The 17,376-nt window shown below is 41.1% G+C and overlaps 1 protein-coding gene across 9 annotated transcripts in view; it reads left to right on the forward strand.

The window, feature by feature from the left end:
* Positions 1 to 17,376, forward strand: part of ABLIM2 (actin binding LIM protein family member 2) — a 148,064-nt gene that overhangs the window by 62,993 nt on the left and 67,695 nt on the right. For all 9 annotated transcript variants that reach the window (XM_063337143.1, XM_063337144.1, XM_063337145.1 and 6 more), the window contains exons 4-6: positions 2,154 to 2,269; positions 7,189 to 7,315; positions 9,707 to 9,800. In XM_063337143.1, the coding sequence (XP_063193213.1) occupies positions 2,154 to 2,269; positions 7,189 to 7,315; positions 9,707 to 9,800 (337 nt within the window). The remainder of the gene's footprint in view (positions 1 to 2,153; positions 2,270 to 7,188; positions 7,316 to 9,706; positions 9,801 to 17,376) is intronic.

A 17,376-nucleotide genomic window follows, 5' to 3' on the forward strand; every position in this document is an offset into this window, starting at 1 on the left:
AGTTGTGTGATTGTATCTGTGGAGCAGGTTATCATTTTTGTGGGGGTTTAATTCAAAATAGATTACCAGTGGTCATAATAAATATATGGGTGTCTGTAAATCAAGACAAGATGTCTTCCTAAAAACACATAGGAGGTCAGTTACAAGTTCTTGTCTCAATTCTGGAACAGCTGAAATTCCTTGGCTTTTGTCTTTCACATTGGCAGTAGGAAACTAGGATAGCATTTGAATCGTGTCACTCCATTGTTAAGACAGTTTTTGGTAATTAGTCATTAATTTTCATGATCTATATAGAAGTGTATCACATTTATGGTAATTTTTATTCAAATGAATGTATGTTCATGTCCAGAGGTCCTTTCCAACCTCAACCATGTTCATGAAACCCTTTCATTATTCCATGTATTAGAAGGGTCTGAGTTTAAGCAGTATAAAAATCCATTGCGACAGCTATGACCTAAAAAGAACGTTTTTGGTTTTTATACATAACACAGGAGTTTGCTGCTGCTGGATTGCTGCAAGATGGGAGAGACTTGCTTCTTGCGAGCAGCGCGGCTCCATCACATACTGTCTGTTACATACTAGAGATGGTGGTGTTGTCTTCTGATCCAGTTAGCGAGTAGAATTCATGGTACAAAGTCCTCTCTTGAACAGGTGGAACTTGAGGACTCCTGGATCTATACTAACATGGCGTTGGGCCTGTTTGTACCAGAGTCACACATGGAACATTTAGTTGTGTCAAAGAGCAAGATAATTTTAAAGGCTATTTCCATAAGATATTTTTCCTTAGCTTAACTTTTGGTAAGTAAGAAGGTAGCAAGTATTTGGAGTATTAAGTCATTAGTGAAGGGGAAAAAAAAATGGTGAAAAGCAGAATTCATTATCAGATCTCCGAAGATACAACAATATTTAAACTACATGTCCTCATAATTTTCAAAGTATTGCCTGTGAACCAAAACGTATGACAGTAGGGAACACTTTTTTACTGTTATTTAGTAACATTATTTGGAAACAAAGGACAGCATTGTTTTTGTTTTCTTTTGAAGTAATAAAAATTTTCTTTTAAATACAACACAAATGTAGAATAAGCCACTCTTGGGTGGTTTAGGGAGCAAAATAATGTTTATGCTTATATAGAAGTATATGGTTATATAGAAGTATAAGTGTAACAAGAAGCTGTACAGCTTTTGCAGTGAAGACAACCTTTTAATTGGCATGAATTTGATAGCGTTTGTGGGGAACGTCATGCATAGTTTTAATGAAATGTTAATGAAACAATCTGATCAGATGGACTTCACCACGAGGCAGAAGGCTTGCATTATGTTTGTGCCCCACTTAAGCCATATTTTGATAGCTCGCTTGGGATTTAGTTGGACATGAGCTTTGGGTGGAGTGAAATGTGTTTCTAAATCCTCACCATCCTTTGCTGCATTATGAAGTGATTTCTCCATCTGGTCCTCTTAGGGAAGACAACTCAGTAGTTTCTTTATCTAGGCAAGAAAGCTCACAGCGGAAAGCTTTTTGTTTTGCGGACATTGATAAAAATGCAGGATTTAATTAAGTGTAAGGAGAGCTATTCTTGAGTAGAGCTAGCAAGTAATGGTAGACACTTTGGGTTTTATAAGTGGGATAGATTTTCTCCTGTGAGACTTCATTGACATTTGCTTTCTGAGCATATAGATTAAGAGAAGGACTTTGATATGATCAAAGTTGGGAGGACAACGGCTGGTTTTTTTAATGTACGAAAGTCATCACTGTCATGCAGCATTTTAACAACATAAAGCAGCTGCTTTTGTCCATACTTACTGCTTCTAATGCCAATTTTATTTTCATTTTGCAACTGATCCTGTTCAGTGATCAAGCCTTGATGATACTACAGTTTTAGCTGCGCAAGAATTTGGAGTTGAATGGGGTTTTGTATCTTTAGATATTTTATTTTTTTTTCTAAGTAGCTATAACATCTGCATTTGCATTTGTCTGGTTGGTATGTCCCTTCGATACTTTATCCTCCAAGTGGCTGAAAAATTGTGAATGAGAACTGGGCAAGTAGAGGAAACGAAACCTGAGCAATATTCAGTTCCTTTTAATGGGAAGATATTGAATTTTGATATAGGCGTGAGACTGTAACCTGTTTGCTTTTGTTTCCTCTGTTGTAGGCTGCCTTTCCCTGCAGGCGACCGCGTAACTTTTAATGGGAAGGAGTGCATCTGCCAGAAATGTTCTCTGCCCCCTTCCAGCAGCGCCGGCTCTTTCCCCGTACAGAACCTCCGAAGTAAGTAGGGGTTTCTGCTCTTTTCTGTTGATACTTCTTAGTCTGTAGAGGTTTAAAGAACGTAATTTTACCAATATGTTTAACTGGAATTTTTACCACTATGCTGCTTAAAAGGTGTCAAGAAATACAAAGTAGTCATGTGAAAAAGGGTATCATAGTTTTCCGAGAAGTCTGATACTAAAAAGAAACACAAACGGTACCATTATAGTCTTAACAGTACGCAGAACTTCCCAGAACATTTGGTTAAAACTGGAGTAAATCAAATTATTTGGAGAAAGGTGCAATATTGAAGTTAATGTTTTTGAGGATTTAGTCCAACTCCAGCTAAAAGAGAATCCAACATGATATTTAAGTGTTCCATGGTTGCTTCAGAAAATACCAGTAACAGGACCGCATGCCTAAATACTACACAGGAAGGGTTAATGTATGCAACGTGACCAAAGGGACATTTGCCTTGACCTCAGTACTGTTGTGTACTATCAGAAGATACAAACACTTCAGAGAAGAAATGTGTTCTTTTGATAGGATGTTTTTTGCAGCAGATCATAGAGTAGCGTTGTTCCTCTGAACTCTGTTCTTCTGTCAGTTTGTGCATGAGGAGCTGCCGTGCTTTAACATTCATCCACCACCTGTATGTAATTAAACATCAACAGCAATTCTTCAATTAAACAGCAAAGAGAGAAATGTTTTTAATGACTATCATATCACATTGAGCTGGATTCGGCATGGCTGAGGAAGGGACCCCACAGATTGCTGTTCTTTGTGTGTAAGGGATTCAGCTAACTTCAGGGAGAAATTTCTCCTTTTTTTTTTTTCTTTGTTTTTCCCCACATCTCTCTCTTTTACAGAAGTTTTCACCATCTCGTTTCTCCGGTTTGTCAGCAAAACCTGCTGTGTGCATGCAATGAGAGACACTAAGCTGTTGCTAATGCTGTTCTCTTTTTGGGGAGGAGATGGCCCTCTCTTAGGTGCTTTCTCTTGTCACTTATTCCAGAGGTGGATCATCCTCAGCCATCTTGGCTGGCTGCATTTCCAGATCCATACTTTAATGGCCAATCGTCTGTTTGTCTCCTTGTCATACGGGAAAAGCGGCTTTGACTTTAATGGAAATTATTTGCCTGGTTGAGTACTGACAGAACAACTTCATTTGATTATCTGTGACACAGATTCCTTTAATGTACTTATATTCCCTTTCTCTGTATACACACCCCCCCTATAGAGAGTTTTCTTCTGTTGCATTTCCCCAGCTCTCTGAGGTCACTGCACCAAGCCTTCCCAGTGCACGGGTACCTGCAAACCTCAGCAAACCACTGACCTCAAAGAGAAAGAGCACAATCTTTGTGGCAAAACCTGACCTGGGAAAGCAAAAGTTTAGCTTTTCCCTGAATAAAATCTCACAGATGCGAGTATTTAAACCTCAAATATAGGTCTGCTTTAAAACTTACCAGAAATGGAAGAAATCTTGCTTGCTACAGGTTTTAGTGGATTCACATAAGAGCCTTGGTTCAAACCTGGCTATCTGCCACACTGTAGACTGGATTTCTGAAATAATTTGATTTGGTCTTCACCTGAGACTTATCAACTCTGCTTCTCAAACTATGTGGTGATGGGGCGAGCTGATAGATGCCATGGCTTCTTAAATGGCAAACTGAGGTCCGTATCTGTTCTGCAAGTAAATTGTGCCATGATGTTGTCAGGATCCCAGATAAGTATCTTCCTTACCTGTATAGACTAAGTCCATTCTTATCTCTTCCTTACTCCATCTCCCCAGTGTCTTGCAGTGCTGCTGCAGGGCAGCATTTTAGGATTTCATGGTGATGTGCAGCAGCCAGCTGGCCCAGGAGCTGCAGAGCTCGTGGGCTTCAGGAAATTGGGTAGTAATGATGTAATCCGGCATTGCTGTGGGGAATAGAGCTTTAATGAGTCAATGGGAAGCATTGCAGCCACGAATACATGGAGGTGTGTGCATGTATATGGAGCAGGAAATGTCAGAGCCCGACCAATGACAATACAGAGAAAATTAACCAATTATCTAAAAAGATAATAAAGAATTTGGGAAGCATTCAAATTAATATGTAAAACATGGAAGAGTGATGTGTAATAACAGCAGTTTTCCAAGCACTTGCTAATCCTTAGGTTAGAACCAGTGTTTCAGGAATAAAGAAGCAGTGTCAGGGATATTTTGGTTGAGCTGGAAAATTGAAAGTCCAGAATGGCTGTCTGTAGCTATGCCACATATGATACAAAGCAATAAATGGCATTAGTGTCTCCTTGTTTTAACAACAGTCTTCTTGGAAAAGACCTTGAGGTTTTAAACAAACAATTCTTTTTATAGAAGAACAGTAGTGCACAAAAACAGGTGACTTCAAGCAAGCTGTGTCAAGGACCAGGTAGTACGTTGACCTGTTGTTACGTTGGCTTTGCTCTTGGCTCAGGACTGCCTGATAAGTACTATGTATGTTATTTGTCAGCCTGTTTATCTCTGACGAGCTCAGGAATGCTTTCAGGAGATCTCTTGGGACCCACTGAGCTCCCAACATTACTGCCCCTTCTGAGCAGTCCCTCTGTTTTCATCCTCCCGGTTTAGTTTTTGACCTTCTTTATGCATTACATTTGAAGAAAGAAATGAAAAATGTCAAATATTTGCTTTTTCCCTGAGTCCTTGAATTTTTTATTATTATATAAATACCTAGCTACCTGTTTTGTTTCTTTTATAAAATGCTAGCTGTGAAAACCTCTTGTGGCAGTGTTGATGTTGAAAGAGTACTTAGGGAAGAATATCAACATGTAGCAGCAAATTGATGTGTTCTGTAGAGTTATTGGTTGAAACTAGGTGAGTCACCAAAGGATGCTACATCCAAGACGGGAAGACAAGGACATTGCATCAATAGGCACTGTTGGCATAGCAACCACAATATTTGTTTTTAATTATCTGGAACTTAACAGAGAAAACAGCAGTTAGGAATAAAAAAGTAGCTCACAAAATGCTGCTTTTCTGCTCAAACGAGCTTACACCAGATCAAAGGTGAATAACATCTGAGCACACAGTGTTGTATTAAATTTGTGAAATAAACCCTCAAGCACTGAGATTAAATTAGATTACCAGATGAACCCCTGGTGCAGAGGAGATAAAAAAAAAATATCTGATTGTCTGATTGCAGTTAAATAATAGATACTGCAGTATTTATTGTCTTGTGGGACTAAATCCAGGTACACACCCAAATGTTCTTTTCTATTAGCAAAATTCAAATGTTCTGATCCGTGGTGCGTACGCTTTTGTGCTGGGCTTGTTTCCACATATTGGTGCTCTACAGGGTGATATTAGAGAGGCATATTATCGCTCCCTTAATCCATTCCAAATCCACTAAAGGAAAATAAGAACTATCCTTTATTGTTGTGCACTAAGAAGTTAAACATTTACAATTGCACTAACAGAGCGTCTCCTTAGGGCTCACATAACCAACTAAATAGAATCTTAAATCAGAAAGTTTTTAAGAGGACTGTTTAAATCTTTTAATGAGTTCCTGTGTTTGAAGCTATTTCTTAATAACTAGATAAATCTTTTTAATGCTTTTGTGTGTCTTTCTCTTCCGTGCTAGTCACTGTTGTGTGGTGGTTTTTTTTCTTTTCTGACATCTCTAAATGACTCTTCAAATGTCTTTCAGGGTTTGTCTTTTCTCTAGCAAATTGTTGGTATACATTAAGAATTCCTAAAAACAAATAAAATATGTGTTTTCACATAAGATGGCAGATATAATCATATGGAGGATTGGAAGGTTTACTGAGGTATTGATACTAGAATAAGTTTATTACTGATGTTTATCCCTATTTTTCCGCATATTCTGACTATTTTAACACCTTGTAAGAAAATTATATGTAGATTGGAATGTGTAGAGAGTAAAGAGTGAATGAGAGGTGGACCTGATAGGGTAATAGAGGACTCATTTAGGATACAGAGAACCAGGTTCAAATCCCATGTCAGTGTAGCTTCCCTAAACAGAGCCCTCACAGGTGGACTGTTGGCATGGAAGCTAAGGGTGGATTTGGCTTTTACTACCATAGTCAAAAGCCTCCACAACTAAAAAAAAAAAATCTAAAAAAATCAATGAAGCCCCCAAAAAAGTCTTGTCCTTCCTCAATTACTTTTTCTGAGGACTATAGCTACTTCACGGATAACCTGTTTAACCAACATAGTCTAGCTTATGTTATCCAGTTACATGTTTTGCATTTAATCTTCCTTCCAACTTTTTGGAGGTCTATATAAGTGAATTTCTACAAATAATAAATACATAGCTAGCTGTCACTTCCACACGTTGCCATGTGACTGCTGCTCAGGGATTTGTAATGCCTCTCAAGTATTGGGGTATTTCTCCTTGTTACAGAAGTTCACATCGGAACTTCAGCTTAGTTGTTTCTACAGCTGCAAAGAGAATTTTGAACCATGAGTAAAGCTTTCAGACCAGAAGCAAAGTCTAACATGAAGGTTCAATTATTCATATTATTTTATTTATTAATATTATTTTGTTAATAATTAATATTTTATTTATTAATATTAAAATATTTTAATGACTTTTAGGTCTTTTTTAATTAATTTTATTAGGCTGATTTGTGATGCTTGAAAATTTAATCAGCGAAACTTTGTCTCTTTTAAACACAGTATAAATGACTTAAAATGAAACCTAAGTCACTAGGGAACCTGTCATTAGTGTTTTTCTTTGGATGATTCATGTCTGTAGCAATGTTAGGACAATATTAGGGCAGGACCACTTATCATCCATCAGTGAGCAGGCAGCGGCGAGCTTTAGAGCCTGCACGAACTGTTACTAGGACACCGATGGATCCTGGTACTGCAGTAACCAGGGTTGTTGCGTGACCATTTAAAGCCTGTGATTCACTCATATTGGATTTTTCCCTTGCAGATTGCGGGGGCTGTGGTTCAGAAATCAAAAATGGGCAGTCACTGGTTGCCTTGGACAAACACTGGCATTTGGGCTGTTTTAAGTGCAATACATGCGGCAAGCTACTGAATGCAGAGTACATCAGCAAGTAAGTTGAGTGGAGGAGCATTTTCCATTCCTTTCAGCATTCTTTTAGTACCAAATAATTAATTCAGTGTTACTTGTCCTCTAATTTGTGTTTATCAGTGGTTGGCCATATATAAAAGATTAGAGATTATTACCTAAATTGTATTAAACACAGGAAAATTCAAATTAAGAAAAGTAGAATTTGTCCATTTACCTGAAATGGGACTTGCCAAGGCTGTAGAAAGGCAATGGGGGGAGTGTGCCCTTACTTATCTATGTTTGACTTTGCTCTATGCAATGTTGTAATGTGAACAAGCAGATATTATCCTTTCCATGTGTTTCACATAAGGAAAAATGTTCTCAAAAAGTTCATTAAGGAGGTACGTATCATGATTTTGAGCTGCTCCAGAGCCTCGTGCTGTCAGATTTGGACTGAATGTGATTAGAGCGATGAGAGGCAGCACAAAGCTCACACACAGACCAAGTCCCATGTCAACACTCATATCAGTCCGGTGAGATACAGGGCTTTCACTGGCCAAGGCACCTGGGATTAATTTCTCCTTAAGAGAAGTGTGTTGATACGGTGAAATTTTCCTGAACGGTTAAGTAATTCGGTCACCAGAACCCAGAGATGAGGGAGTTTCAGAGATGATGTCCCACTGAATTTCAACAATTTTGTGGATTTAGATTAATACAAGTATACATTTAATTTCACAGTTTGCACCGGAGGCTGAGAAAACAGTATTTAATAAAAGGGTGTTCTTAAATAAGGTTTTGCGTTATCTCAAATGTTATGCTATTCTGCTGTATTTTGCTACAGTGCTTTTTTACTTGTTATTTAATAATAAACCCTGCCAAAATTGTAAAGATACAGTTATTGTGAAATCCTCTTTTTTAAAAAACCTAAATGCCAAACAAAATAACTCAAGAGAAGATTCTTGCTTAAATTATCACAATAATTAATTGAATTATCTTATAGGTTAGTCTCTAAGCAATCCAACTTGCATCCTATAAAATTTTATGTTTCTCCAGGGAAATGTCGAGTAAAATTATGCCTCTGCTAATAAATCTGTCTGATCATGGGCTGTTTTAGCATAGCACACTAAACATAGTTAAATAAGTTAAATATGGACCACAAAATAATCAGAGGGAGAGAGCACCTCTCCTATGAGGACACGCTGAGAGAGTTGGGGCTGTTCAGCCTGGAGAAGAGGCGGCTCCAAGGAGACCTTATTGTGGCCTTCCAGTACTTAAAAGGGGCCTACAGGAAAGATGGGGACAGGGCCTGTTGCGCTAGAACAAGGGTAGTGGTTTTAAACTAAAAGAGGGCAGATTCAGAGTAGATACAAGGAAGAAATTTTTTACAATGAGGGTGGTGAAACCCTGGCCCAGGTTGCCCAGAGAGGTGGTAGATGCCTCATCCCTGGAAACACTCAAAGGTCAGGCTGGACAGGGCTCTGAGCAACCTGATCTGGTTAAAGATGTCCCTGCTCATTGCAGGGGGATTGGACTGGATGACCTTTAAAGGTCTCTTCCAACCCAAACTATTCTGTGGTTCTATGTTTAACTTGCACTTTGAAACAGGAGAAGAGCCTTCAGTTTCTTCTGGAGTAATTTATTTTCATTCATTGGTTTAGTGGACTAAATGTAAAATTTTGTAAAGTTGTGATCTAAATGTAAAATTAACAAATAGGTTCATTTCAGAGCGCTAGCCCAAATGCTCTGGTTCTGACTTAAAAGCTAGGACTCCTGTTTTTATTCTGTGTATCTTTAAACTGTACATTATCTTAAATCAATTATGGTGGTGAAATAACTGTTTCCATGAACACACTGCAAGATCTCTTCTGCTGCTCAGGTTGAAGCCTCTTAGTCATTACTGGCTTCCACAGGGCAGGTTCCCAAGTTGGTTAATCCAAGACTGCCTTTAAGCAAGTCCAGTCAAGAATGTCGGTAGACTTAAGTGTTAATCAAAAAACTTCGTTCGCGGTCAAGGTAGTCAGATAAGAAATTACTCTGAAGACTAAGCTAAATACAATTAGATGATAAATAAAGAGTGAAAGAATAATACGTAGAAATAAGTATTTTTTTCCAGAGTGTGAAACAGGTGGAAGAATTTAATGAGTAACACTATCAAAACAAATGCTGTGAGAATCTTGGAGACTGAGTGTTGTGACATCTCTGGGAGAGGCGATGGCTGAATTCAGCGACAAATCAGGGAAGTGGGATCGTGGTAGACTCTGAAGGGCCAGAGTAGTTCATTAACTATTCAATTCTTTACAAAATTAATAAATACAAGTATTTGGGAGGGGGAAGAGTCCATAAACACCCTGTGAAGTGTTGAAGCATTAACAAATTTTATCTCTATAACCTCTCAGTAAACCTACCTAAAGCAATCTCTGTTGTTCCTCTCTAGGGATGGCATTCCATACTGCGAAACAGACTATCATGCAAAGTTTGGTATCAGATGTGACAATTGTGAAAAGTATATCACAGGAAGAGTGCTTGAGGTAAGGAGAACCTGTCATTCGAACACATCTCAAAGTGTAAAAAGAGACTTGCTCTTTTGGTTCTAGTCATATGCTCGCAAATGAGGGTTAATGCAGCAGTTTAATGTTACTTTTGTGAAATACTAGGAACTTCTTCTATAATTGTTCTCGTTTTTTTTCTCGTAATGGTTCGATAATACACATACTCCCTGAATGGGTATTTGTGGTACTGGAGAATGTTCAGATAGCAGAAGTAATAAGTGAATGGGGTTATCCGGCACATTTTAATACTTACGCTAAATTCCTTTGTACATTCTGCTCTTTGATTCTGCTTTAAGTTCCCTAGAGTTAGGGCGAACCTGCTGAAAAACTAAAATGAATCCTTTGAAATGTATTTTTTCACCCAGAAATGAGCTATGTTGTAGGGTTTTTTTGAGTTTGCTGGTTTAGTGTAGGTGAATGTTTATACTTTATGAAAAGAAATTTCCACATAACTGACCTAGGGTCAGAAATTGATATATTCCTTTGATGTAAATAGAACTTATCATTGGATCTAAGTGTATGGTTATCAAATCAATGTAATAATTTATCCACTTTTTCTTTCTGCCCCTTTTCTGTATGTTGTGAAGCCTTAGCAGTACTGGATTTAGGAAGAGGTTTCCCAGGTTTCTCCGTTCGCCCCTTTCTCTTCATCAGTTAAGAAAGCCTGGAGAAGTCCCAAAGGACTTTCACCAGAGAAGGGTCCGCTAGGAGTTGTACAAAGACTTAACTGTCCAAATGGTGGACAATTGAGTCAAAGACTTAACTGTCTAAATGGTGGACAATTTTAGCTATGGAAGGGACTGATAAGCAAATGGAAGGAAACAATGACTCCACACTAGATGGCACGGTACGGTGTTAGGGTTAGGCATCAGAGGCTCTTCCACTATCAAATTGTTTTTACAGACATCTCAGAAAACAGAATTCTAATAAGGGATTTGAAAGAGTATAAAGACAGCTTTCTCACTATTTACAAGCATCTCTCTCAAGTGGGAGAGGGAAAAAAAAAAAAAAAGGAAACATTAAAAAACCTTCAAAAAAGTAAAGGGTGACCAGTGGAAACTGCTACATGTTTTCAGAGCTGTCAGCCTTTGGCGCTGAATGAAAGGTAGTATGAGGGGCTGGGCTTTGGAGGTGAAGCTAATTAACTTACATTTGATGTGATAAAGAAGAGGTCAATGCAGAGGGAAGAGGGTCATGGGAAAAGCTGTAGCAAATTTGGGGTGCGCTTACCCATAGCAGGTTACAGGGAGCGATTAATACTAAGAAGGGAGAAGAACAGCAGCTCCAGTGTCTCTACTGACTCTGTTTCACAGTATTGTGTTTTTCTGTCCTAGTTCTTGCCTTGAAACGTCTGTACAAAAATATTGCTTTTACTTGGTAATATTTTATCTGCAGGATGGTTAAACAGCAGCATGTGGTGTGATGTGATTAAGAACTGGGTCCTTACTGTCTTTGTGGATGATGAAGAGAAAAAAAAAAAATTAAAAATATTTGCATAGTGGCAGTGCTGAGTTGGATTTGTGGGCCATGTGGCTGTACCTCTTTCTTCTAACTGCTTGGTGAGAGCATACTGAACAGGAGGAGAATCCCTTGTTTTTATTATAGATGGACCAATAAAAAACTCAAGAAAAGATAATTCTTTAAAGCTGTTGTAGGAATTTTACCATGACTGATTACGTCTGTCGTTGTAGTTCTAGGTGATGTTCTTGGGTAGTGCCTGTGTGTCCCCCTCCTCTCCCTTTCCCTAACGTTGCTCTGATGACAATACTGTGGTACTGATTCTCTTCTTACTTTGGTACTGGTGCAGGCTGGCAGCGACTTTGATTGAAGTCTGTGGCATTTAACTGTGGGGGAAAAAACCTGATGCAACATTCTGAAACTTTTTTTTAAAAAAGAAGATGAGGAGAAAGGATTTTTGTGATCTGTAAAAGCACAGCAGAGTCAGATAGTGTCACTGTCAAATAGGAAAGATAGGATGAAGTTAGTGTGAAGCAGGCAGTGGAGTTGAACAGGTACAATGAAATTTAATGTCTGGAAGCTTATCACAACAACCTGGAAACTTTGTCTATAACCTTCTTTCCATAAGATTGTATAATGTTGTTTTGTGTGCAACAAAACTAATGAAGCTTGAATATGGGTGAACATCCTATGCCCTAGCATTCCGCTGTCACGATATGTCCTGTTGCTCTTTACATCTCCAAACTTACCTTCTTCCATCCACTCTGTTTCTTCATGAAGTATTTTGAGAGTTTTCTTTACATTTCCACTGCCTGTTCACGTGGTCAAGAGGTGAAACACAGTGTGAGACTCCTTCCGTGGTGATCAGCCTGTGATTTCCACCAGCCTTTGGACCTCTATAAGGCATCACCTTAGATGGCCATTGAGTTTGTGTTGACCGTGGAGAGCAGTCAGATGAGGAGGTAGAACGTACACCTCATTTCATTAGGAAGTCATGACCTAAGCACACAGATCTGAAAGAACGCAGAGACCGTATCCGTAGCTAACATGGTTAAGTCATTTGTCGTTCGTCTGCAGTAGACATACTTGTTCGAAAGGCTGGGAATTGGGGCTGATCTCTTCTCTCTGGCTGGTATCAAACTCGGTGTGTGTCACCAGCCAGCTTGCTGGTATATTTGTGTATCTCGTGATCAGGAGGAGAGAAAAAAGTAGCAGCCATGACTGGTTTCATTGCAGGATGTATTTTTTTGTGGAATTGTCTGGAATCCTGAAACATTTTTCAAAACTTCAGTATTTCTCTTTACCATCTTGAATATGATCTGGAGATGCACTGAAGTAATAGGGGAGAATTGCTATTAAAGTGGGGGAAAAGCTTGACAGCGATAGTTATTAGGCAGAAGAATAGTCTCCTAAGGGAGCTGCTGGAAGCTATCACTTAGATCTTATTAAAACAAGATTGGACAAGGCACTGGAAAATCTACGTTAGGGAACAGTCCTGCAATGACAAAGGGAGGGACTATATGACCTAATAAGATTTTTTCCATCTCTGATTTCTCTGATAATGTCAGGAGGACAGCTGCTTCCACAATTATTCTGTGCCCAGATTTTATAATGTTGTCTCCCTTTCCAACACACTTGTTCGTTTTAAGTGTTTATTCAGCAGAGGAGGAAGGGAGAGTCAACTAGTGTGAGTTACTGATAACTTACAAAAATATGGCTGTTTTTCTAGGTTGCCAGCCAAATACAATGATGATTTAGTTACTTAAATTCTTCCTTCAGCCAGTTTTCTGAGGGCTAGATTCATTCCATGTAGTAAATGGGCTTAAACACAGGATAGTTCTGATTATAATTCCTTTCTTGTTTCTTTCTTCCACTCCAGTCCACCTTGGCTTGCCCCCAGTCAAATATGAGGGACACTGTTGTGGGTGTTTATTACAGGCCACCTGATCAGGATGGGGAGACTGATGAGGCTTTCTACAGACAACTGAAGGTAGCCTCGCAAGCGCAGGCCCTGGTTCTCATGGGGGACTTCAATCACCCCGATATCTGCTGGGAAGACCACACAGCCAGGCATGCACAGTCCAGGAGGCTCCTCCAGTGCATTGATGACAACTTTTTGACACAGGTGGTACAGGAGCCAACAAGGAGAGGAGCACTCCTGGACCTGGTACTGACAAACACAGAGGGACTGGTGGAGGACATTAAGGTTGGGGGCACCCTAGGTTGTAGTGATCATGAAATGATTGAGTTCAGGATCATGGGTACTATCCACAAAACAACAACAAGAAGTAAAATTACAACCTTGGATTTCAGGAGGGCTAACTTCGACCTCTTTAAGAAACTGCTTGGAGAGATCCCGTGGGCTAGGGCTCTGGAAGGCAAAGGGGCTCAAGAAAGCTGGTTGATATTCAAAGACCACTTCCTCCAAGCTCAGGATCGGTGCATCCCTAAGAGAAAGAAATCGGCCAAGGGACGCAGGAGACCTGCATGGTTGAGCAGGGAGCTTCAGAAAAAGCTCAAGTGGAAGAAGGAAGTTTATAATAAGTGGAAGAAGGGACTGACCCCTTGGGAGGATTACAAGAATGCCACCAGAGCGTGCAGGGATGAAACAAGGAAAGCCAAGGCCGCCTTGGAATTAGACCTGGCTAGGGACATCAAGCAAAACAAAAAGAGCTTCTACAAGTATATTGGAAGCAAAAGGAAGACCAGGGAAGTTGTAGGCCCACTGCTGAATGAGGCAGGAGTCATGGTGACGGAGGATGTGGAGAAGGCAGAGTTACTGAATGCCTTCTTTGCTTCGGTCTTTTCTGCTCGGCCCAGCCCTCAGGAGTCCCAGGCATTGAATAAAGTAACAGGGAAAGAAGACGACTTCCCTTGGGTTGAGGAGGAGCGAGTGAGGGACCAATTAGATCATCTAGATATTCACAAGTCCATGGGCCCTGATGGGATGCACCCGAGAGTGCTGAGGGAGCTGGCGGAAGTCATTGCTGGGCCGCTCTCCATCATCTTTGAAAAGTCCTGGAGAACAGGCGAGGTGCCTGCGGACTGGAGGAAAGCCAATGTCACTCCAGTCTTCAAGAAAGGCAAGAAGGAGGAGCCGGGGAACTACAGGCCGGTCAGCCTCACCTCCATCCCTGGAAAGATGATGGAACAGCTCGTTCTGGGTGTCATCTCAAGGCGCGTGGAGGAAAGGAAAGCTATCAGAAGTACTCAGCATGGATTCACCAGGGGGAAATCATGTCTGACTAACCTGATAGCCTTCTACGATGGCATGACTAGATGGATAGATGAGGGGAGGGCGGTAGATGTGGTCTACCTTGACTTAAGCAAGGCGTTTGACACGGTCTCCCACAGCATCCTCATAGGGAAGCTTAGGAAGTGTGGGTTAGATGAATGGACAGTGGGGTGGATAGAAAACTGGTTGAAAGATAGAGCTCAGAGGGTTGTGATTAGGGGCACAGAGTCTAGTTGGAGACCAGTGACGAGTGGTGTTCCCCAGGGGTCAGTACTGGGTCCAGTCCTGTTCAACATATTCATCAATGACCTGGATGAGGGGATAGAGTGCACCCTCAGCAAGTTTGCTGATGACACCAAGCTGGGTGGGGTGGCTGACACACCGGAAGGCTGTGCCGCCATACAGAGAGACCTGGACAGGTTGGAGATCTGGGCAGAGAGAAACCTTATGAAGTTCAACAAGGGCAAGTGTAGGGTGCTGCACCTGGGGAGGAACAACCCCATGCACCAGTACAGGTTGGAGGCTGACCTGCTGGAGAGCAGCTCTGTGGAAAGAGACCTGGGAGTCCTGGTGGACAACAGGATGACCATGAGTCAGCAATGTGCCCTTGTGGCCAAGAAGGCCAATGGCATCCTGGGGTGCATCAAGAGGAGCGTGGCCAGCAGGTCAAGGGAGGTCATCCTCCCCCTCTACTCTGCCTTGGTGAGGCCGCACCTGGAGTACTGTGTCCAGTTCTGGGCTCCCCGGTTCAAGAGGGACAGGGAACTGCTGGAAAGGGTGTAGCGGAGGGCTACGAGGATGATTAGGGGACTGGAACACCTCTCTTATGAGGAAAGGCTGAGGGATTTGGGTCTCTTCAGTCTGGAAAAAAGACGTCTGAGGGGGGATCTTATCAACATTTATAAATACTTAAAGGGTGGGTGTCAGGACGATGGGGCGAGGCTCTTTTCAGTGGTGCCCGGGGACAGGACAAGAGGCAATGGGCACAAACTGGAACATAGGAAGTTCCACCTAAACATGAGGAGGAACTTCTTTACCCTGAGGGTGGCAGAGCACTGGAACAGGCTGCCCAGAGAGGTGGTGGAGTCTCCATCTCTGGAGACATTCAAAACCCACCTGGACGTGTTCCTGTGTAACCTGCTCTAGGTGACCCTGCTCTGGCAGGGGGGTTGGACTAGATGATCTCCAGAGGTCCCTTCCAACCCTATGATTCTATGATTCTATGATTCAGTCTCCCAGGGAACTTGTACTGGAAAAGCTACAAAAGGAGCTGAGGAGCTAATTTACGGACACCATAAATTCTTCTGTTGCTTTTAAAGGCAACAGTTTTGCTGTTCTTTTTACAAAAACCTTGTCCACCAGTACTTTTATGGGCAAGGTTTGCTTTGCTCATGAAGCATACAGAGCCCTGTTTAATGCAACATCAGTCCTCTCCTAGAAAATGTGATGTATTATTACTGACCATATATATTGATAAACTTACCATCTTAAATGGGCAGCAAGAGGTGGCTGGAGTTTACTTTATAGTTTGACTTAAAATGCAGTATGACTGAAGACCTTTAGGGAGAAAAAGGGTTTATTTTAGTGCTTATGCTATAGCTCTGTTCCCAGTCCAGCAATAGCTAAAATCATGCAATAACACAGAAAACAAACACGTTCTAAAATAACAAGCTGTTGATTTTTATAACGAGCCATTTCCCTTTCGTCGTGTTGCAATCTATTTCTCTGCATTTGGCACTAAAAATATTTTTCTCTCTTTTTCTATCGCAAGCAGTTATTTATTAATTGAAATTGCAACTTGTGCTAATGAGCATATCATAAAAATAGACAAAATAAGTGTAATTGTCTTTTTTCCAAAAATATACTATTTTTTTGCATGATCATTCAGAGCCTGATACACACCCCTTTCAATCAAGAACACACTTTCCATTTGTTTCATGATTTTTAATCAGTCTTCGAGCTGTGATTTGCTTGGAGGAGGCAGAGGAGGGTTGCCTGCCTCCCAGTCCTTCCCACATGAGAAGCCGTGCAGAGGCTTGGAAGGCTGTTGAGGTGCGTGGAGGAGCTTTCTGACAACCAGTGACTCCTCCTAGTCCCCTCCTGGGGAACATGCCTGGGTTTCCTTAACATCTGATATTTAGAAACTCAATTCCAGCAAACTCTCTGTGCTGTATGGTTATTAATTCTTCTGATGCAGATCTTCTCCCCATTAACTGATAAGCTCTAAGGAGAATTTATGGAGAGCAGTCTCAGTTCCTCCCAACTTTCATTTTGCAAAACTGAATGAGCCAAATTCTCCTCTGCTCATAAAGTCAGCTCCAGGCTCTTCTGGTGATGCTGGTGGACCTTCGCGCCATCTATTCCCAGCTGGAGCCACCCTCCCTCAGCATGGGGGAACATAGCGCTTCACATGATGCTTCAGCACTACCTTGTGCAGTTGTAGTAACTCCTTCCACAGTTTCTAAAGAAAATACTTTCCCTGGTACATCTCACACTGAGTGTGGTTGTTTTTCTCTGGCTTTGTTAACATTGACAGCGTGTAGCGAGATATTACTTGGCGGGGGGGGGGGGGGCGGTTCTCTTCATCTGCTGTTTCAGCTAATGATGTTAGAGGAAGGCTAGGTTGTTAGGGGAAGCCTTCATATCCAAAGATAACCTCCTGGGGATGTTTTGATGGCAAACGTGGCATAGGTTGTGAGGGGAGGTGTGATTGCTTGGATGGGCAACTGCAACCCAGTGATGGCCATGTTTAGTTGCCTTTTAGCAGGCCTTCATGTCCAGCTGATGAACTAATGGGATTACTGCTGCTGCTGCCTGGTGTTTTGAGTTAATAATAAAGTTGACAGTGTAGCGTGTTGGAAG

Source organism: Chroicocephalus ridibundus, chromosome 5 (genome assembly GCF_963924245.1).
Source record: "Chroicocephalus ridibundus chromosome 5, bChrRid1.1, whole genome shotgun sequence".
Classification (NCBI taxonomy): domain Eukaryota; kingdom Metazoa; phylum Chordata; class Aves; order Charadriiformes; family Laridae; genus Chroicocephalus; species Chroicocephalus ridibundus.